Here is a 22,757-nt window from a genome sequence, read left to right as displayed (position 1 = left end):
AACCTTTTAACCCCCTGAGGTCTAAGTCATCATTAGTGGCTAACCCTATATTAGTCAGCGAAAGGCAAAACAAACATGTACATATTATTTTGATGTTTCTTTGTTGCCTGACTGGGAAAAAACGATTCAGCTTGCTAGCCAGCATTAGTGGATAAATTAGCAGTCAACCCTCTCAATCAAATTCACCCACTCACATATGGTGTCAAAATACTGTGATGGCAGCAGGTAAAACTAAAGGCCATTATACACTGAACACGTTGTGAAAAATCAACATGAAATTCTCAATTTTACAGATCGGAACTTGCCGTGTGAGTTATATACACACCCAACACAAGAAACTCAACACGTTCTTAAACAAGAAAAGGAGGAAATGGGGATCCTGATTTCATCCCATTTTCACGAGACAGCAGCAACTGGGAGAATTCCATAGTTTGATCCAGCAGTTGAAGCTGGATCACGGGCGCTTTCGTATATGTTTCAGTATGCCAGTTTGAACTCTTGGGAGCACATCTGTGGAGGCAGGTAAATCCTTTCAGAGAGCCTATGAGCGCACTTGTTGTTCCGACACAAAAAATTGGAAAAATCTCAGTAGGTTACAAAAATAAATGCCAGTGAAATGACATGGTCAGTTGAACTGCTGCATTAAGAATACGTGAGTCCGAAAAATATTTTGACTCACGAAATATTCACAGGGATTTTAAAGCCCTTTAGGCTGAGGCTTCAAAGTGTGAAGAACAAAGCCAATGTGTGACCCCGATGGTATCTATTTCCATCTTTTATATACAGTCTGTGGTCTCTAGAGGCTACAAAAATGATGTGATGTACAAAAAATTCCAAAGAGCTTAGTGACAATTTAGTTAATAAAATGTGTTTCATGTTCCGAATCCTCAAACGCTTTTGTGTTTAATGGCTGAAGAAACCATTCAAAAGCTTCCTTTCTCATTACTACTACATTACTACTCGATACTACTACAGCCGGGCAGGTCCCCCTGTCAGAAAGAAAGGCTCATGTTTCCTCTGAGAGCTTTGTCTGAGAAGAGGGGGTGGTCACCCTGAACTTGTGCACGCGCCCCGTAAGTTGTCCGGGATACGTGAGCGCGCACGTGGCCGTTGCACATGAAACTTGAAGAAGCTGCAGAGAGTTTAGAGTAAAACTCATCTGCTCCAGTCCCACGGACACCGAGAGACCTCAGGAAAGAGCTCCGACACCCGAGAAAAGCCATGAAGATGCTGGCGCTGCCTCTGCTCATCACCATTTTGCACAGTGAGCTTTTTATTGTGTTCAAAACTTCAACAATTTCTGTTTTGATACTGAATCAGAAAGTGTGTGCAGCTTTTAGAGTCAGCCAATTTTTACGTTACATTTATACACAGTAACAGTGCAAACATGTATCCATACGCGATGTGAGGTTGAACTACATGTTTTATGCATTTATTTATTTTAATGTCAGACCTTTTTACAGACTTATAAATATGTAATTACGCATTTTCTCCTCTTTCTTTCATTTTATTGCAATATAACAGTTAAGGACCTACTTTATTTTACTAAAGAAAACAACACATACCACCGTCTTACGTGATTATGCAACTCAAGTTTTATCTTATTAAGCTGCAAGAGGCCACTGAAACAAAATGTAATTCTGGGCCAAATTAACAACTTTAGAAACGACTGCATGTAGGCTAAGTGTCAAAACGGGCATTTACGAGGCTCTGATATTTATTGATTGATTATTAGTGTGCGAGTTGTAGAGCTTGTGCGTGATTTCACAGACAGCGCGGAGGAGGTGCGATGTGTTTGGGGAGTGCAGTGGGGGTAGAGATTGTGCAGGGAGTGGCTGGGCTTCATGTTTACACTGAACCCGCTCTGATGCTGTTTGAACCCGAGATCCACGGGCTGATGAGACGGATCACGTGACCCCCGCGGAGGAGATTGAGATCCCAGAGTTTCAGGGAAGATAGCCCCTGACTGACCCTTAGTTGTTAATTGGACTGAGATGAAAAAGCAGTAAAGAAAAAATGCATTTGATGCTGCTGTGGGAATCTTAAAGGCCAAAGGCTGCCGTCCAAACAACATGTTTTACGCAGTTAATTGCGTCTTTGACGTGCATGTGTTTTGATTTTTCTTGTATTTACATGTGAGGACCAAAAGTCCTTGTAGAGATGAAACGATTACAATCTGTTTGTTTAGACACACTGCCTTTTAATATACTCTGAAAATATTTTTTTCATTACTGCACCGGAGGTATCATAGGTGGTTTTTCAGTTAGGTTACAATGTCTCCTTAAAACAGCAGAAACCCTAAAACACGTAACTTTTTTTTTTTTATAGTAGACGCGGATTAAGTTTTAGGTTTTTCAAGTGCACATTTGAATAAAATAAAATATGTAGTGTTAAAACACCGTTATTATGCATTCTGCATTAAAGTAAAAGTAAAAGAGTGCAGGGTGTTCAGGATCAGTCAGCAGAGATCCTCACAAGTGTGTTTTACAGATGTCTGTGCATGTGTATGCTATGCCAGCTGAGAAGGGTAAGGTTACTGTCATAAAGAATGGCTTTGTGTGCAACACACACACACACACACACACACACACACACACACACACACACACACACACACACACACACAGAGTGTGCCACACAAGAAACATGCATCGCTAGTCAGGGGTTAAAGTGGGATTTGGCAGGTGTAGTTTGGGTGTAGCATTGGAAAAAGAATTACTAAGAAATAAGTTACAATATGATGTTTTTTGGGCTCCAATATAATTTTTATTTATTTTTTAAAATCTGTAGAGGTTTTAATCAGCTGACCTGTGCTGCTACATTATTGTTAACTGTTTTTTAAAAAGAAGATATAAGCAAAGGTTTCTGATTTTCAGCTGTTGACACAATCCAGCTAATATAAAAGTTAGAATTCAGAGAGCGAGTCTAATCAGAATCATCATGTGAAAAATAAACTGATGTTTGCTACCCTTGATATACATCCTAACATTGCCCACGGACAACACAGCCTGCTGTGCACCAGTAAACGTCACTACAATACTGCAAACGTATCGGTTTAGCCAACACTAACCTTTACCAGACTGCCTGGTATTTTCACGCAAATTTGAATAGCATAGAATTTGTAAGCTTCAATTAGTTTGTCACATGTATAATTCCAAAATCGGGTTTAAAAACTCTAAAATCAATTAGGACATTATATGTAAGATTTAAATTTCAAGTTTCAAGTTAAACCGATTTCACTTGATGACTATTTCCTACCCTTAAAAATCTTCTTGTCCTCTCTTTTCTTACCTCTTTCTCCATCTCTCACATTTACAACTATGCATTTATTAGCAGTTCTTTTATGTAAGACTGCACAGAAGTACTTTGTCACACAATGTTTTTACCACATATTTGTCGTATTTTTAGAGCTGTTTGCAAGTTTTATTTGAAATCACCAGCCAAAAAAATGTCACTCAGTTCATGCTCGCTCCTCTTCTGTATCGCTAAATGCTGGACGGAGTGACTGAAACTTTGAACACCATTAATCCTCAAGTACAAGCTTGTTATGTAATTCAGTACTACCAGTCTCCTCTCTGCTGCTTTCAAATGTTTATTTTTTTTTACTTAAAGCACACTTACAGCTGATGGTCACGTGACACATTTAAGTTTCACAAAGCAGCTCCGCTTCAGTTTACATGATGTCAAGGGAGTATCCTGTAACAGCAACCTCTGCGAAGCTTCCAAGTTCTACAATAAAAACTTTATTTCCAGCAAAATTGCTTGCCAATAATATAAAAGTCAGATTTTACAGCCACGTTTGAAGCGTTTATTTATTTTTTAGGTGGCGTGTCACTCTAAATTATTTTCTCTTATCTCTTTCTGAAGGCGTCTGCTTAATGTCGAGGTAAACGTGGGTGTTTGATTGCGTGTGCTGAAGGGACAGATCACTGAAGGCGGTTATCAGGTCGCCTTAAAGCAGCTTGTCAGAGGGCCATCCATCACTTGCATTCCTGCACAGCACCGCTCCTGGCACCACCAGGATGTAGCTTCACACTCAGTGTCTGTTTGTCTCTGTCGGCATGTATTACTATGTTTATGGGCACCAGTTGCAGTTTGAAACTTTTCTTGTGAAGAACATTTTGCGTTGTGAGAACATTCAAGCCCCACAGTTTATTAGTGCTATTCCGTACTTTGCGTTAAGGCTTCGACTGGAAAGTCAAATGTGTGTGAGTGCGACTGCTTCCACACAAAAACCAAGCATTAAGCAAACGTCCTGTTTACATATGAGTAAGCTTCTTGTGTCTGATGGTTTACCATGTAGCTCCTTGATCTGAAACTATAAAGATGTTTAACATTTCCATTTATGTGCTCCAGTAAACATTTAAAGATTGTACTCGATGGTCTGAGAGTAAAACTGGTCTTTCACAGGACGCTGATCTTCTCTCTTCTGCAGGTCCTGTCAGTTTATCAGTGACAGTAAGCAGCAGTAAACCCAAAGTCGAGGTTCACGAGCACACTGGTGAGACCAACACTGCAGTTTTTCACATTCCTGAACATAATTCGTCTGCTATCTTAAAATGGCCACAGTCTTATTGTTTCATCTTAATAAAATATATTTCATATTTAACCTATTGTAATTCCAAATAATAGGAAAACAACAAACTAGATATAAACATATCTAATATCATATTGTCCAATTTCTGTCTTTTTCTCCTCTAAAAAAAACACATTCATGTTAACTGAACACTTTCAAATAATTATTCTTTATTGAAAATTGCAACTACCAGAATATATTTCAGAATACATGGATATAAATAAAGAAATACATCATCCGTAGTCATGAGTGTGCATGCGTTGGTAAAAATCAATTAGTTTGAGACATTAAAAAAGGTAACGTAAGGATTAAAGATGAATATTGTTTTACTTTTACTTTTAGACGCTGTGCTGTCCTGTGAGTTCAAGACAGAGAAAGATCAGAACCCTCGAATCGAGTGGAAGAAGAAAGGAAAGGGGGTGACTTTTGTTTACTTTAATCACAAATTCACAGGTGAGTGACAGATCGTTACTGCACGCATTTGTTTTTAAACTTAACCTGATTTAATAAAGAAGATTTTGTGTGGCCTTTTTTTTATGTTTGCTGACACTTTGATTGTTTTCTTTGTTCATCATTCTCCGTCTTTTGCACTTTAGGGTCTTATGCTGGACGGGCTAAGATAGAGGGAGCGACGCTGACGATACACTCCGTCACTCAGAAAGATTCAGGGGAGTACCGCTGTGAGGTGACAGCCAGCGAGGATCACGTCAACCTCGGAGAGGCCACTGTGACACTTAATGTTCTTGGTATGAATATATTACAAACGTACATAAGGATAGGGATAGGACAGATCTGTGTAAGAGGTGAACACTAAACTATTTCAGGGTGCAAGTCAATGGCACTTAACTCCTGTGATGTGACATGTGAAACAATAACGTACATGTTGGTGGAAACAGGAGGATTCACAGCAAATCTTTTAAATGTGATTGTATTGCACAAATAACTGCAAACGATTCACACAAGCCTCCCTCACCAGAATTGTCAGATTAGGGTGAGGACAGTCGTTAAAGGTGCAATATGTGGAATAATTTACGATAGAAGCAGTTTCTCGATAGCATGGAGCAGCCACTCTGAATCCGCTCTGCTCTGGATAGGAAATTAGAACCGTTACATTAACCTTTGGACCACCATGACTTTATTAGCATCTTTATTAGCATCTCCATTATGCTTGGCACATGGGTTGTTTTGCACAGACAGTGAAATCACCACAGGTCTGTACTGTTTACATCAGGTGTCTCCACTCAGGCAAAACCTCCACATCGGCGCTCGTATATGTGGAAAAGAAGTCAAAACTGAAAGCAGAAGGTGTGTCATCCTTTAATTACATCACAGTGAGGCGACAAATGTTGTGCAAATTCAAATGTCGTGTTCATTTAACAACAGATACATCATAATTTTCTCCATTAAGGTAAAAAAATGATATAGAACAAAGATTTTCTCCATTTCTGTCAAACGTTGATGTCCAAGATACATGGTAATGGTTGCTAGGTGACAGGAGCAGAGCGTCCAGCTTAACAGCCAAGAACTTCTGTGCGTCTCTGTCTTTACGTCCTTTTGAGGATGCGATCCCTGAATTTGGACACATCCAATGAAATCCCCGAGATCTTTTCTGCCACTTTTGTTGTACGGTGCTGTTCACCACACCGAAAATGGTGAGCGCAAACGAGCTGTTACACAATATCCGAGCGGCTTGGTAGTGCATAGGTGTTAAAAATGACAATCTATTAATAAATCAGGTTGATTTTTTGTGTTTCAACATTTTTAAAACTTAAATGTGTAAAAGTGCTAGCCAGATGAAATCAAATCAGCCACCCTGCTGCTATGAATGTTAGGCCAGCCACCCACTAGCCATCAGTGAAGTGTGGTATTATATGATGTGGGATGTTAGGTTATCTCACTTCAGATCAAGATGAACTTTGTGATGTCGAAGCCATTTTGACTTTTCATTCAAAGAGAAAATAGAGCTATTTCGTATCTTTTAGAAATAGGTAAAAATGGTTTCTTTGACACATCCTCAGCTTGAAATGAGAAAAAATGGGAAAAGTAACATTAGATTCATAACTTGTATAATGTATAATAATATATATATTCTTTATTTTCATTGTGATTTTAATCAAGACACATATGGTACTTTTAAAGGAAACACAATGTTGTGTTCTTCCCTGTGCGGTACATGTGAATATACTCTGCACTGAACGTTTGAACTCAAGGCTGTCAGGCAAAAGTCTACATTGCCTCACTCAGCTTTCAGAAATTATAAATGAATTGACTATTTTGTGCATTCCTGCTCGAAGAGATATGGTTGTTTCTCTGAGGTTCGAGGATAACGACTCAGTAGTTTATGCATTCCTGCCATAGCACAAAGATCCAAGCTTCTAGTTTCCACGTGAAGGTCCAGCACGCACATAGAAATACCTCTGGATGCCCTTTGATATTGTTCCCATTTTATTTACATTTCCAAAGAGAAGTTAGAATTTGGGGGTTTTGCAGTTTGCAGCATGAAGTAATGAGTTTACAGAGTATGTGAGATATATTTGGCAAACCACAGAAATTGTGGAAATAACAACTTCTTATAAACTTTATAATCTCTTCCATTAGGATATGTTGCAACAGCATGACTGTTTTGTGCCAGTGTAGTTTAATTTTCTTTAAGATTATTCACCAAATTATTGAAAAAAAGCCTCATTATTATTAAATCTAAATGTCATTTGAGGTGATTACATATATATTTTCACAAAAATAACATGGTTGCAAAACAAGAGTTTCACGGATAAATTCTGTTGCCACTCTTAATACAAGTCGTGAAGTCACACGTGTCATCATATTGTGGTAAAACTCTACACACAGTTTCTTTTAAGTTGTTAGATTCCAATGAAGGTCGATGCTCACATGTTGGTCATTTGTGGACATTGTAAAGATAAAAGAATGATCGCACAAATGTTTTTTGTTGGTGGAGTTCCTGGTTGGCAGCCTCCCAGCTGGCACGTGTGAAAGCCTCACTTTGACTGATATCTCTGGAGTGATGTATGGGAAACATGTTTGGCTGAATAGACACTTGGTTGGTGGCTGCAGGAAATGCACTTCCAGATCAATACATCAATCTGACATAATTTATAACAAAAGGAATCATCAGACCTCTCTAGTTTTGCCTAAAAAAAGTCTATTAAGTGATATTACACTATGCAGATGTTAACATTTTAAGCATTGTAGGAAGACTTTCGTGTTGTCTTACAAATTGAAAACATAATATATTTAAAAAATATATAGTTTTACCTTTTTCTGTCTTTCCCCCCTCTCAGTGCCGCCTCATGTCCCTTCCTGCAACGTGCCAAGCTCTGTGTTTGTAGGGTCAGGCCTGGAGCTTCTCTGTAAGGACAAACTGAGTGTGCCTCCCGCTACCTACCGCTGGTACAAAGACAACAAGGCACTAACAGCCACGGGAGAGACTCCTTACAGCATTGACACAAACAAGGGCACACTGGTGAGTGCTACCTAAAATTTTCAAATACAATATAATATAATGTACAGAATGTTATACAAGGGTCCAAAAACACAACTGTTATTCCTTTCGTGTACCCTGCTGCCTGCCTCTGTTTGTCTGGAGCAGAAGTTTAAAAGTGTGTCCAAGGTGGATGCAGGGATGTATCGCTGTGAGTCCTCCAACAGTGTGGGGGCGCCCAAGAGCTGTGTGGCCCAACAACTCAAAGTTGTTGACTGTAAGTATTTTAAGAAAGTACTCACTGGTGATTATGCATCACGCTCTGGAGACCAAATATTTAAAAAAATCTGATTCTGCTGCTTCCAGATCCTTTGAATATGACGATTTTAATAGCAGGTGCTGCAGGTTTGGCAGCGTTCATGCTTTTCTGCTGCATCTGTGTGTGTGTCTGCCGACACCGAGGCTGCTGCAAAAGTAAGTAGTGCAGTGCTGCCACAAATGTGTTCAATTCAATTCAATTTTATTTATACAGCGCCAAATCACAACAACAGTCGCCTCAAGAGCTTTATATTGTAAGGTAGATCCTACAATAATACATGCAGAGAAAAACCCAACAATCCTATGAGCCCCTATGAGCAAGCACTTTGGCAACAGTGGGAAGGAAAAACTCCCTTTTAACAGGAAGAAACCTCCAGCAGAACCAGGCTCAGGGAGGGGCGGGGCCATCTGCTGCGACCGGTTGGGGTGAGAGAAGGAAGACAGGATAAAAGAGCGCGTTTAGGCGTGTGAGAAAAACACTCGAGTGCGTCCTGTCATGTAATAATTCTGCATTATTCGCGTAATATGCCAACGATTTGTCACGTCCCGAGGCGTTCCATGGCAATGCGAAAGGTGACCATCTGCGTTCCTATGCTACGCACCGGATTGTGCATGAAATCAAATGACACTCCCGCTGTAACACACAACCCAGCTGTGTATTCCAGCCCTAACCCTAACCTTAATCCTAACGTTAACCACCACCTTAATCATATTAGATAGTGTTTTCCAAAGCGATTTAAGTAAAATAAACGTACATGTGTAGATTCCAGAGGTGTGGACTCGAGTCACATGACTTGGACTCGAGTCAGACTCGAGTCATTAATTTTATGACTTTAGACTTGACTTGAAAAAATGTTCTAAGACTTGTGACTTGACTTGGACTTTTACACCAATGACTTGGGACTTGAATTGGACTTGAACCGGTTTACTTGAAAAGACTTGATATTTTACCCCAAATATAAAATTTAACATGCATATTATATAGAGATTGAAAATGTGACGTCATTCACGGGTAGAACCGCAAAGGATTCTGGGAACTCGTGGCAAGCGGTACTAGCGCACGCAGGCTTTCAATTAAAATCAGTTATACAGCGATAAAAAGAAACACAAAAATGTCAAGAAGCTGTTGTATTATTAACTGCAATAGCCGGTCGCATGACAGCCACGGGAAGCCGACGGGTAAAGAGATCGGTTGTTATCGGATTATGTCGTTGAAGAGAAATTGTTCGAGCCATGTTTCCGAAGTAACAAAGAGGCGACGGATGGCAGCCATTCAAAGACCAATTATAACGTCCCAGAACACTCCAGCTCACAGGTTAGTCTGCTCCAAGCATTTACACGAAGGTCAGTGTTTTTTAGTAGTTAATACGTCATTTTCATAACATAATTAGTGATATAGGTTACAAGCAAGTCTGGCGCTGAACAGAAAATGTCGCGCTATGCTCCTTTGTTTCTTGTGCATAAATAGTGAATTGTCCTGACACAATATTGCGTTTCGCTTCTGTTATTATGGTACACTGACAAAAACATATACTTTTATTCACAGGATAAAACAGGTTTTTTGTATCACTAATTGCCCAGTACGATTACAGCATACAATATTATTGTCACTGCTACATTTCTGTGATGGGTACCAGAAATTATTTCCACTGCTAATTAATTACCGTTGAGCTCAAAGGTCCTATTAATAAACGGTTAAGGAATGTGTATTTATGACGACAATTTGTGAGACTGGTAAACTTATGATATGTACGATGGTCTTTCGTTCTACACGGTGCATTTCAAGGTCCTGTACCCATCCGTCGGTAAACTGTACCTGGGCTTGTTGCAGTGACCTGAAGTTACTAAACTTCATGAGTGTATGCACTCACTCCAAGAACCGTGTGATTATAAATATGCATATAAATATGCTAAGATGAGATAGCTGACTTCATCTAACTAGCAAATGTTGTCCAGGCTACGTTGGTGATGCAGTTTTTTTTAATGTGTATGATATTTTTGTCATGCGATTTTAAAGCTGGTCCTACAACCGCATCCAAGAATAACATGCAGCTTATCTCAGAACTGTCGGTGAAAATTATTCTTGGAGCTAGGTTTAATTGAGCTGCATTTTAAAGAGGTGCAATTTCACAATTTGTGTATATTTTCTAAGTTCACTATTTTGTCATGTGTTGAGAAAAACACAGATTTTAAAATTACATGGTCTAATATTTACATTTAGCATATAACTGCAACATGCTTTTTTCAGTTTTTTTTTTTTTTTTTTTTAAAGACTCGAAAGGACTTGAAATTCAAAGTTTCAGACTTGTGACTTGACTCGGACTTTTACACCAGTGACTTGAGACTCGACTCTGACTTGCCTGACATTACTTGAGACTTGACTTGAGACTTGAGGATAAAGACTTGAGACTTACTTGAGACTTGCAAAACAATGACTTGGTCCCACCTCTGGTAGATTCATTCCAAACGGTTCTCGAACTCGTAATATAGGGATGTGTTGGGTGACCAAAAGCGTAATATACCGATGATTTGTCACCCAGCGTAAAATGTTACGCTTTGGGAGTGAGAACGTGTTGTTTTTTCACACCTTCACTTATATTTAGTCCATCCATTTGGACTTGTTTCTCAGAGTGCATGTCAATTTATTGATCTGCACCCAAGCAACCAGATGAGTGAGCAGCTACTTTTTTAGGCTGTCAGCAATGGATTCAGCCTTTTATTTAAAAAAAAAAAGTATAAATACTGTTTTATACCAGATTAGATGAATTTCGTCTATGGCCGTGGAACAGGATTGAGTTGACAAATGCAAACTTTAATTGTAAACAAAATTAGAATGAGAACAATCACGTGTATGTGTTTCTGAACACGGTACTTTATCAAATATCCAAGAGCTATTTGGGTGGAAGAGGTCCTCTTTGCCAGTCTTTCATATTAAAATGAATAGTTTTTGCAGAAAGTATTTGGTTATTCTTCTGATCAGGTTGTAATTCTAATGCTCATGCTAATGTTTTGAAAACAACAATAAGGTGAGAAGCACAGAGAAAACAATTCTGATATATGTAGTAACATAGTGTCACCATTTAAAAATGCTCTCGTGAAAGAATCCTTCCTGCATTTAAAGCCTTACCTAAAAAAAACTTTCAATTGTTTGGATTTTACTGCTTTCAGATTTACTGTTTTACTGCTCTTCTTATCACTGCTTCCTGCAAGCAGTTGTTTTCACCAATAAACTCTCTTTGCACAACCGGACTTAGCACCAAATAACAGAAAGACACATTTGGTGACTAAATGAAGGGTTTGGTAGAGACCCAGCAGAACTAATAAGAAAAACTTCAGTTAAACATAAAAATGACTACTTGAGTAAATCTCTGTATTTTCGAGTTCTCCCAGAATTGAGGTATTGTGACCACAACTGACAAATTTTCATGTATTGACTAATTTTTTCTTTGTTTTTTATTCGAACAGAGAGCAAGAAAACAAAAAGGTGAGTGTTTCTTCTTCCGCCCTGCATGTTGCCCTTATTGTTATTCCAAAATAATAAGTGTTGACTAAACTGCCCTCCCCCTTGCCTTTCAGCACCAAGTCCTACAACCCTCCTCCTCCTCCCACCCGCAATGTGAGTGATCAAAGGCCTCGTTATCAAATCAGGGCTTGCTTTGCATGCATTCATTTGGAATGCAACTGTTGATAAGCTTCCGATAACACCAGGCACAAGCTAATGAAAGGAAATTTGTCACTGTATGTCTCTCTGCTCCCTACAGCTCAAGCACTACAAACAAACTCAGTCCTTCATGATCTGAGGGCGAAGCCTTCTTCCTCTTTGACATCAAACCATCCAAAAAACTAAAGTAACTGCAGTTACTGCTCAAAACACCGGGAGGTTGTTCGACTGTCGCCGCGCTTTAGGTTGGCTGCTTGATGCCGTCTGGGATGGAGATGAAGATCGAGGCCTCTTGAAACGTCAAGCAAAAGCAAAGACGTGAAATACTTAGCAACAGGTTTGCTGCTTTGTAAATAAAATAACGCACTGACAGTTTAAAGGTAGCTCAAGCACACGTCAAAATGTATGACTTTACCACTTTATCAAATGCTGTGTAACTGTTTTCACGATGTTCTTTGTCTTCAGTGTTTCAAAACACTTCTAAAATCGGTTTTCCACCTTTACTTGGAGAACGTTTTGGCTCTTTAGTCCCACGTACTGGTCAGGAACTAACCACCCACAGTATTACTGCATACACTAAACCATGGATCGAATCCTTCTTCCTGGTTTCACTTAATATTACATATAGAGATACTATTATATATGTCGTTATCTTTCTCTTCGTGTTTTTACATATTTTTCTAAACCTATTTGTAAGCCGATCTCTTCTGTATTTTTATATCTTTGGTTGTATTTGCTTAAATTCTGATCATATAAATTGAGTGAGAGATGAACAGGTGTCTGCACACACTGAATGACGTTTTGGAAGCTTTGTAAATGTTTTGTACTCAAATCTTGTGATGACTTTAATCCAATAAAGAAAGGATAAGAAAGCTCTTTGCAATTCAAGCTGGATTATTTACTGTCACAGAGTCAGGCACACACTCAAGGGCGGGAAGTACAATATGCTGATTTGTGCTGTGACATTAATGTCGGTATGTGTTCAAAGTATTTGTGCAAATTTCAAAGAACAGAAACAGGATTTACATTTAATCCTCAACATTTTGGGCAAAGCTGCTCTCAAAGCAAACTTTCCAAATGCTTTTTTACTCTGCACTGGAAGTTTTTGAACTACAGCAAAACTCCCACTTTATGTAAGATTGCACAGTATTGTGTCCCCTTGTCCCACATATTGTTAACTTTTGACATTTCTATTGGCGTCTTTTATAAAAATAAATTGTCTGCTGCTCAAAGAGAAATGTTTTTCTAGTACTCACACTAAAAACATTGTAATAGTTCTTGTCATAAAAAAGGAATACGCAAGTGTACAAAGAAAACATCGAAACAAACAAGCTCCATTCAAATTGAATACAGTGTACCTGTCCTTCACATACCACAAATCTTTAAACTGCACTCATAGTGTTTCTTCTTTCATCTCTTCTGCTCCAAAATGAGTGACTATGCTATTCTTTGCCACCCGTTTGGTGTCAAAGAGAGAATCTCATTTGGGAACTAAAATTACTTTTAAAAGTCATTCAAACTACTTAATATACTGTAAAAAATAATGTTGAAATAAATAAACTGATTATTACTGCACGCTGTGAACATAAGCAACAACAGAATTAATGTGTGGTTTTAAGGACTTGTGTGATATGATCTCTCATCCCCTCTGTGGGTTTTTGTCTTTCCAGTCAGGCTAATAGGAGCAAAACTTTTAATACTAAAGATGAAAGATTTTATAGGAGTCATCACTTATTTGTAGCAAACAGCTTTTTGAGTGTGCACACATTCCTTACATTCCTCACTTGACCACTAGAGAGCAGTGGAGCACTGGCTGTATCTGTTCATACCACCAGAGACCACAGGCCTGTGGCTACAGGATGCCTTTATCTATTATTTGTCTACGAACAGTAGCTCTATTGTCATTCTCCTTGTGTGCTTTTTGTTCTCCTCATTGTGATGCCCATAAATTAAAACCCTGAAATGCACTTGTTTCCTGCAGCTTTTATTCCATTTTCTTTTCCAGGGGAAGATCTATTATCTCTTAATGCATCTATATATTTTTTTAACATTTGATTCACGTTTTACTCAGATCTTCAAGATCTGTAATGGCTACAGAATGCACAATGTCAGGAACCGGCAGCATGGATCTATTCTTGCACATGGTAATAACCTTTTCTAATGATCACAGTGAGCACATCCTATTGATCTGCTCCTATGGCTCTATGGAAGCTCAGATTATTCTCTGTCTCTCTGGCTGCAAAGGACATTAGGCGAGCTATAAAATGCAAATGTTCTCACAATCTGTCACGTGTGGGGGAAATGTATCCTCAGTGGGAGCCAATTTTGATTTTAGCATAATGACAACACATTTTTGTTTCATTTTTTCAGTAATTAACTGCTCACCATTGGGTGTAGTGTATGCAGATGAGATGCCTTCCACGCTGTAGGCCTATGCATTGTGCAGACACTTTTTATGTCTGTCTGTGTAGTGCACGATGGCCGCTAGCTCTCAGCTTAAAGCAATTATTTCAAAACTCATTAAGGTTATTTTGAATGTTATTTTAAATGCACCAGATTAAGGCAGGAATTTTTATTACACATTTAGCCAACAATGGAGCACGGCAAGAAAGGAAGGAAGTGACCCTTCTTAGTTTGTCAACACCTACAAAATGTAAAAACATCCTATTTTTAGATTTCAGAAACCTTTAACCTTCTGAATCTATCTGGTTGCTGAACAACGTGCGCTTTATGTAAACTGAGCATTGCAAGTTTAAATAGTGATGTAATTTGTTTGTTCTTGATCCAGTCCTGCAAAGTAAGAGACTGTAGACGTTTAGCATTCACAGATTGGCTTTAGAAATACATGAATGTTTGAGCAGCAAAATGGATTTAAAGTGTCAAAAGTGAAAATGCTCAACATGCAGAATGGCACCTTTCAGAGTGTCACATCAATTTGTGAATTGTTATGAATGATGTGTTAAAATGCTGAATTTTAATGTAGCTCGTAGAGATGAAGCCAGCTGAGACCATTTTCTGAGCACTTGGATTTCTAAAGGCTCTCCATGCCCGTGGTCCAATCCAACTCCAGCTTTTTTTTAATCACTTAATTAGACATATTTACAGGACTGTGCAGATGCACTCTCGTTTACTCTCCTGCGGCTATGCTTCATCAGCTCCAGTAGTGTATAGAGCTTAGGGATTTCCAGCGGAGCTTCGCATATATCCAACCTAAGTCATTATTGTTTTCTCTGTGTGACTTGTTCCTAGTTTAGTTATCTGTATTTCTAGTTCTTGGTCTTGTCTCTGTGTGTCCTCCCCATCATCTCCCGTGTTATGCCTTCCTGTAAAGTCTGTCTCGTCTCCTGGTGTAGCTGCATGTTTCCCCAGGCATGCCCCTCGCTCTCTCCTTCCTGTTTTCCCTGGGTTTTGTCTGTCTGGTCCCGGTGTGTTTCTCCTACTTCCTGTTTTAATTTGACAGTCTCTTGTCTTGTGTGTTCCATGTTCAGCTGTGCTTCCCCTGTCTCATTAGTTAGATTATGTTCAGCTGTGTTTCCTCGTTTGCCCTTTTGTGTATGTGCGCATCACCATTTGTCCTTTGTCGCGATCTCCCTCATTCCACGCTGTGTGTTCTGCCTGCTTGTTTAGTTCCTGTTCAGTCCAGTTTGGTTTTTGTATAACTGTAGTCCAGCATAAAGCTGCATTTCAAGTTTAGTTTTGTCCACCAGGCTGCATTTTGGGTCCTCCAATCCTGCCTGCCTCACATAGCTCATAACAATAACTGCACCCATGTGGGTTTGCAGAGCCTAAATCTACAATAAGGTGGCTTTTACATCATATTTGATGTATAAGCTGATTGGATATTTGCAAAGCTACATCTCAGACTTGACAGGCCTCAGTTAGAGTGTTAAATGGTGAAGTTCATGGCAGTACCATTAGAAAAAGACTGAACAAGTAGGACATGTCTGGAAGAGATACCAGGTGAACATGGCACATCTTAAGTTTGCAAAGTTACATCTGAACAAACCGCACAACTTGTGGCACATATCAAAGTGGAGATGTCTGGCCATAATGCATAGAGTCACATTTGTAGAAAGCCAAACACTGCATATCAGCACAAAAATCTCATCGTAGCAACTGCAAAGCATGGTGGTGGAGGAGTGATGATTTGGTCTTCCTATGCAGCCACTGGTGAACTGTCCAGGCAGGCACTTTGCAGTCTCTGAGTGCAGTCTCACGCACAAAGTATTCTAGAGTAAAATGTGTGGCCATCTATCCAACACATAAAGCTTTGTCTAAAGTGGGTCATGAAACAAACACAGCAGCAAATCAAAACCAGAAAGGCTGAAAAAGAAAAGAATCAAGGTGCTGCAATGACCCACTCAAAGCTCAGACCTGAACTTGACGGAAATAAGAGGTGAGAGGAAACAAATGGTTGCAAACCTCAAGAGCTTGGGGGTTGTATTTGATAGTAATTTCACCTTTGAAAAACAGATTAGCTCAATTGCGCACTGGTCTTTTTTCAAACTGAGGCTTTTCTCTAAGGTGAAGGCTGACTTTGAATGGGCGATTCATGCTTTTATTACATCCCAGCTTGACTATTGTACCTCCTTATATGTTGAAGTTAGTCAGACCTGCCTTGCAAGACTGCAATTGGTCCAGAAAGCTGCAGCTCGTCTTCTGACACAAACTAGAATACATGAAACTACTTCCCTTGTGCTTGCCTCTCTTCATTGGCTCCTTGTTCACTTCAGATTTGATTTGAAAATGTTATTGTTGACTTACAAAGCTCTGAACAGACAGGCTCCTGAGGTCTGACCTCTTGCAGCCTTATGTGTCCTCTAGATCTCTTAGATCGAATGATTTTTAGCTTTTAACCATACCAAGGTTTAGGCTGGTTCACAGAGGTGATCAGGGGCTTAGGGTAGCAGCACCTAAACTGAGGAATAGTCCGCCCCTACACATCAGACAGGCTCCTACTGTCAATCTTTTCAAATCATATCTAAAAACACATTTGTTTTCACTGTTTTTGCTTTTAATACAGTATGAGAGTTGTTTGGTATTTGGTACTAATATTATACATTATTTGGTACTAGTTATTTTGTATTTCTGTACCACCTGTAGCACTTTGGTCAACATTGATGTTGTAATTAAATGTGCTATATAAATAAAAACGATAACAATAACCAAATTGTGAGAGACTAATAAAGTCTCTCACAATCCTGTAAATATTGAGCAATGTTGGAGCAGAGCATTATGGGTAAGGCGTCAGTGAATACAATTTTGCCTCCAGGCAGCAAAGATCGGGGGATGTCATGGCTTGAGTATTTGAATTCTAAGAAAACAGTAGTCCCCACACAGACATCTACATCAACAATATTTTACATATGCAAGTAACACATGCTCCAACCTAGGCATACCTTCCAATTAATTTATAGGGAGAAAGAGGTGAAGGAGCACTCTTTACATATTTATTGCCGCTGAGAACATATATCTGTCACTGGAGCTAAACGAATATGATAAGAAAACACACAGACCAACAGGTGTGTTTCGTCTTCCTTGGAGGATATTAAAATGACTTTGTGGAGACTCACGCAAATGATAAGCAAATATTTACCATAAGACTTTGTCTTTATGCACCATATAGTCAGACCTGTTTGTCTTCACAAAATTAGAAATACAAGTACACACACACACAGTTCCTTGTAATATCCAGTTCCTGCTCAACTGCTTGCTGTGGTCATTTTTTGCAATTTCCTTTGAACATCCTAACAGGCCTCCTTTATGGATGCTCACTCTGGATTACAGCTCAAGGGGGCTGTTACATCACTTTTGTGAATGTGTGCGTATCTGTCCAATAGCGACAGTGGGGGGGTGGAGGGGAGTGAGAAAATAAGTGAGACGGCACAGTTGAGTGCGAGTGGGCGGTATCTGTCAAATAAATTCTGTGTCACGATTGCTGCTTTCTTAGATGTTAAATCCTCGAGCCAGGACATCCTCTGACCTGTGCTGCTGCCTGGAGCCTAAAGTGCCTTCAGTGGGGCCTTACCCATAATGCTCTGTGCAAGATAAGACCTCACTCCCCCCCAAAAAAGCACCTGCTTTTTATGAGCAGGTGGCACGGCGTTCACAGCACGTGGCGCACCATTCTCACAGAGGACTTGACTTTTTCATTGTTCACAAGTCCTGATCTGCTATAAGAATCTGCTTCTGCGAGCTGTGTTTCTTTGTGTGTTATGATCATTTTGCAGCACATTTACAGTTGCCATAGCCTTCCACCATTAGCAGCTATTGGCTTATGCAAAGCTTACATCATACGCGCATTAATTCATTCGTGCCTCAGGGAAACTGTTGCGACAAAGGGAGCTGGAAAGAAGACCAGTGACACGCGGATTGCCGCAGGAAACTGTCTCTTCCCACTGTGGCAGTAAGAAATAGAAACATTTAAACATTTAAACCCCAGCAGAAAACGTCCCCCACACTTTCATTAAATCTTCATGCCGTGGTTCTCTCTTACAATGCAAAGAGTCCTGCTGTGTGTTTGTGCGTGAAGCCGAGAGGGAGAGCAGAGGGAAAGTTTGCTATGTGAGCTCTCTCTGTTTCATGTCCATTTGAATTGCGCTGTTATTCAGCGTCGCTCCCTGACAGGACTGTTATGTGCAATTACAGCCGAGACACAGGATGGAAATGGTTTTGCCACTACACGCGCAGACGCACACACATGCATACACACATACACACTTGCACCAGCAATCAGTCAGGACTCTAACTCCCACAACAACATTGTAATTCTTCTTTGAGTTCAAACAGCGGTGTGAGCGGAGAGGAAGAGAGAGTGATGAAATGTTTTGTTTGCGTATGTACATTTATGTGTTTTCTTTGTAAACTTTGTTTGGCCTGGGGAACACCAAGGCGTTCCCAGGCCAGCCAAGAGATATAATCTCTCCAGCATGTCCTGGATCTGTCCCGGGGCCTCCTCCCAGTAGGGACATGCCCGGAACATCCAGGAGGCGCCCAGGAGGCATCCTTGTCAGATGCCCGAACCACCTCAACTGACTTCTTTCGATGTGGAGGAGCAGCGGCTACTCTGAGCCCCTCCCGGATGGCTGAAATTCTCACCCTATCTCTAAGGGAGAGGCCTACCAGGGGGCAAAAGCTTCCGGACAACATAGTCCGTGGGATTCCTGGGACACAAACCCCTCTACCACGATAAAGTAGTGATTCATGGAGGGGTAAAATTCATCCTATAATTAATAAATTATGTCTGCTCTGTTCTGTTTTTTAAAACCCAGCTTGAACAATTTAAAGAAAACTGAAGACACTACTGATTATGTCTGATTATTATCGTCATTATTGATTCAATTACAACGTTGTTGACAGGAGGCCAAGCTAGAGGTGACAGAGTTGAAGATGCTCAGATTTTCAGTGGGTGTGACCAGAATGGACAAATGAGTACATCAGAGCGACGGCTCGGGTTGAGCAGTTTGGAGGTAAAGTTAGAGGAGAGGTAGTGGATATACTGGACAAAGGAAGTTGAATATGGAGCTACCAGGTGGGAGTAAAAAGGGAAGACCTCAGAGAAGATTCATGGATATAGTGAGGGAGGGTTGGTGTGAGAGAGGAGGATGTTAGGTATACATAGAGATGCTGGCAGATAATCGACTGAGGTGAGATGAGAAAAGAAGAAGGAGAAGATGGAGAAGACGGGTGTTAGTGTTGAGATGTTTGGCATAAATGATGTTCTGTCTGATAAAGAAATGAGGTTCACTGTGATGTGTTCAAGTGTAAAGCGAGGGAAAGGTTGGGAGTTCATTTGTGAATTTTCTGGCCTCCAGAAAAAAACCAAAACATCCCACTAGCTTCTTATTATTCTTTTCAGTGATATTCAGGTGGCTGACTTTATTTTCTGCTTTAGCTTGTTTACAATTTTACTTGCTGATCTGTGGCTGCAGAGGTTTGTGCTGATTTCATTTCTAGACCTGCAGGGTTTCAGTACATTAATTTACTCCAAACTAGCCGTGTGCAGTTGTCGTGCCGGCGATATGAAATGTTTACGAGGAGAACGTGATGTAGAAAGCAAACATGTTGCACAAACAGTGAAATCCCGAGTGTGATGTTCAAGCAAAGTGTGAGCCCCGCAGGCTAATGTAGCGCGCATAAACAGTCCTGGGTGCAAAGGTAAAACAGCAAAAACTGTTCATTTCAGTCTTGCTGATACGCTGTGTGCATTTTTTCTGTTTTGGCATTCATCAATACTGCATATGGTGAGCTATATATGGTGCAATGAGCTTGTTAAAAGAGGATTCTGCTGCACTAGTCTACTCCTGACCTGCGTCATTCAAATTTAATGATTTAATCAAATAAAGTCAAATACTCTCTTGGATTGTCCACCTCATGATTTGCATCCTATCTGACCTTTATGTTGTAAAGTAAGAAATATGAGCTTAGTATTTTTTTTCCAGTCTCTGTTGATCACTTCAATACGGAGAGAAAGAACATCCAGGTCACAGCTGTTTGTTGCTTTCTTGTGTGGACTTTCACTTCATTTACCTATAAATTTATATAGGTTTAGTGTTAATACTGTAATCACATGCCGTGTGAATGCTCTCTACAGACAGCATTGACATAGTTTCTGTACAGTGAAATTAGTGCAGAGCTGCAGGTTTTACAACTAACCCTTATCACCCTTTGTTTAATGGTAATGTGAAATCCTTTATTAAGGTAAAGTAACTCTTATCTCTTTGCTGCAGTGTTGCCTCAAACGTGGACCAGGTCCTAATTAGCTGATTATAGTTTCAGCACTAAAATCACGAGTCTCGTGGGTTATGATTTATTTCAATATTTACACCGGGAGGTGTGCAGTCTCGTCAGATGTCTGTATAGCTTCTCACTGCCCATCAGTACCTATGATCCTGTGCTGCAGTGTGCTATTTGATAAGGCTGCTTAGCATTCAAGAGGAATCCTCAGCACTCAAGTACTCTCAGTATTATGCTTTTAACTCATTCCCCCCTGAGGAGCAGTGGGATCGAGAGAGAGGAGGGAGTGGAAAGAGAGGCAGAAACAGAAGGATCCTTATGGGAAGAGTGAGATTTCACAGGACAAAAGCGCCGTTATTGAATTCTTGTCATGATTCTTTGTATAATAGCCTCCACTATCCAGCCCCCAAGATGCATTTAAAGGCTTCCACAATCCCACTCCCATCGGCCGGCGCTGGCTGGATGAGCCTTGCCGTGCACAAGCCCTTGCACTGTCCCGCCACTTGCTGGATGTCGCTGAATGCCTCTATATTGGATTAGACTTTCTGTCCCTTGAGCAGAGCTTAGAAAACAACCCAGTGCAACCCATCAGTATGTGAAAACACAAACGATGATCATTTTGTGCGTGGTCTTCATACTAACGACCAGAGAAAGCGGTACCCCGTTAGGAAGGGAGGAAAAGTGTACCTGAGCCTTCACTGCATGCTGATTGTCTGGCCGTGGGAGCTATGATGAGGCCTGATTGCTGTGTGATTTGAGCATCCTCAGACCAACAGCTCATCAATATCCCTTGCAGTAACACGCTGCACTGCAGCAGGACGCGGGCATCGGCGAGATGAATATTTATGAAAGCCATGAAAAGACGAAAAACAAATATTTGTTGCAGAGAACAGACAGAGGCCAAAATTCCCCTCATCAAAAATGACCCTTTAATAATGTGGTTTCTACAAGTTGTTGGTGAATTAAAGGATGCTTTGGTGAATTAGCTAAAGTCTTGTGTTGTTGTGAATTTAAAATGATAGTCTGCTAATCTGCTGGGATTCATTAACAGCCTCAGACAGCCACCAGGATTGCAGAGTGAAGAGTGAGGGCAGAGCCCAGAAGAAGCAAACACGGAGGAGACAGGCTGATTTTATCCTCACCCTATCTTGAGACACAACTTCCCACTCCCCCCACCTCCTTTTTTTCCTTGCTTTGCCCTCCTCTGCCCAGTGAGGATGGGAAAAAAACGCCCGCCTCCCAGCTTATTAAACCCCCGAGTCTCTACAGGAAGAATTTTTGATGCGTAGACGATTTACATAAGGAGACAAATTTACTCAATTCTGTGCTCATTTCCTTATGCCCTTCTTTATGCAGCATATTTGAGTCTGGCTTTGCACAGTATTGTCCTGGCATCGGTAATCATTTTTCTCCTCTCTGTTTCTTTGCTCCGATTAACACAGAGGGCGTCTTTGCAACAGGCCACATTTGATGTGCTGGCTGTGATTAGTGCATGTTAAAAATACCAACACCCTGCACCCTTCCATTTACTCGATCCTGCCTTCTGTCTCTTCTTTCTGTCCACCTCTCCCACTCTGTCTGTGTTCGTTTTTTTTTCCTTCTAATTTCTCAGCCACACAGCTTTCCTTTGTCTCTTTCTCCCCGTGTGATTAAAGGCTTTCCTTCAGATGTATTTTTATCAAATTCTTCGCCTCTTTGCTGTGATTATGTTTTTTTCTTCTTCTCTTTTGTCACGCTTTGTCTGTTTTCTGCCAGAGGTCCATGTTTGATTATAGCTTAACTCTTTCTGATTACGACCTCTTGTCTCGGTGAGTGCTGCTGTCTTCCTGGCACTCCCCCCACCACCACCACCACCACCCCCACCTCCCGCTGGCTATAGGGTGACCTTGGTAGAAAAACAGAGCCAGAGACAGAGACTTATCTTGTTACAAATGGGAAAAAAGACAAAAGTACAAAGATACATGTAAGAAATTATAATAGAAATTTTAAGGTTAAGCGGAATAGAAAGGATTAATAGATGGATACAT

General features: G+C 40.3%; 1 protein-coding gene across 1 annotated transcript; it reads left to right on the top strand.

The window, feature by feature from the left end:
• Window positions 1-1,104: 1,104 nt before the first annotated feature.
• On the top strand, window positions 1,105-13,357 carry jam2b (junctional adhesion molecule 2b). Its single transcript, XM_040005267.1, has 10 exons — window positions 1,105-1,264; window positions 4,436-4,501; window positions 4,919-5,029; window positions 5,173-5,322; window positions 7,876-8,057; window positions 8,184-8,292; window positions 8,382-8,489; window positions 11,799-11,817; window positions 11,910-11,949; window positions 12,095-13,357. The coding sequence occupies exons 1-10, from the start codon at window positions 1,222-1,224 to the stop codon at window positions 12,131-12,133; spliced, it is 867 nt and encodes a 288-aa protein (XP_039861201.1). The 5' UTR covers window positions 1,105-1,221; the 3' UTR covers window positions 12,134-13,357.
• The last annotated feature ends 9,400 nt before the right edge of the window (window positions 13,358-22,757 follow it).

This window comes from Simochromis diagramma, unplaced genomic scaffold (assembly GCF_900408965.1).
Source record: "Simochromis diagramma unplaced genomic scaffold, fSimDia1.1 OVJJ01000501.1, whole genome shotgun sequence".
In the NCBI taxonomy this organism is placed as follows: domain Eukaryota; kingdom Metazoa; phylum Chordata; class Actinopteri; order Cichliformes; family Cichlidae; genus Simochromis; species Simochromis diagramma.
This window is presented reverse-complemented; position numbering and strand designations above follow the sequence as displayed.

Excerpts from the sequence above, each read along its gene's own strand:
- jam2b (XM_040005267.1), top strand. The coding sequence starts at position 1,222 with ATGAAGATGCTGGCGCTGCCTCTGCTCATCACCATTTTGCACA. Across the intron at positions 1,265-4,435 it reads GCTCATCACCATTTTGCACA|GTCCTGTCAGTTTATCAGTG; the intron begins GTGAGCTTTTTA and ends TCTCTTCTGCAG. Across the intron at positions 5,323-7,875 it reads TGTGACACTTAATGTTCTTG|TGCCGCCTCATGTCCCTTCC; the intron begins GTATGAATATAT and ends CCCCCCTCTCAG.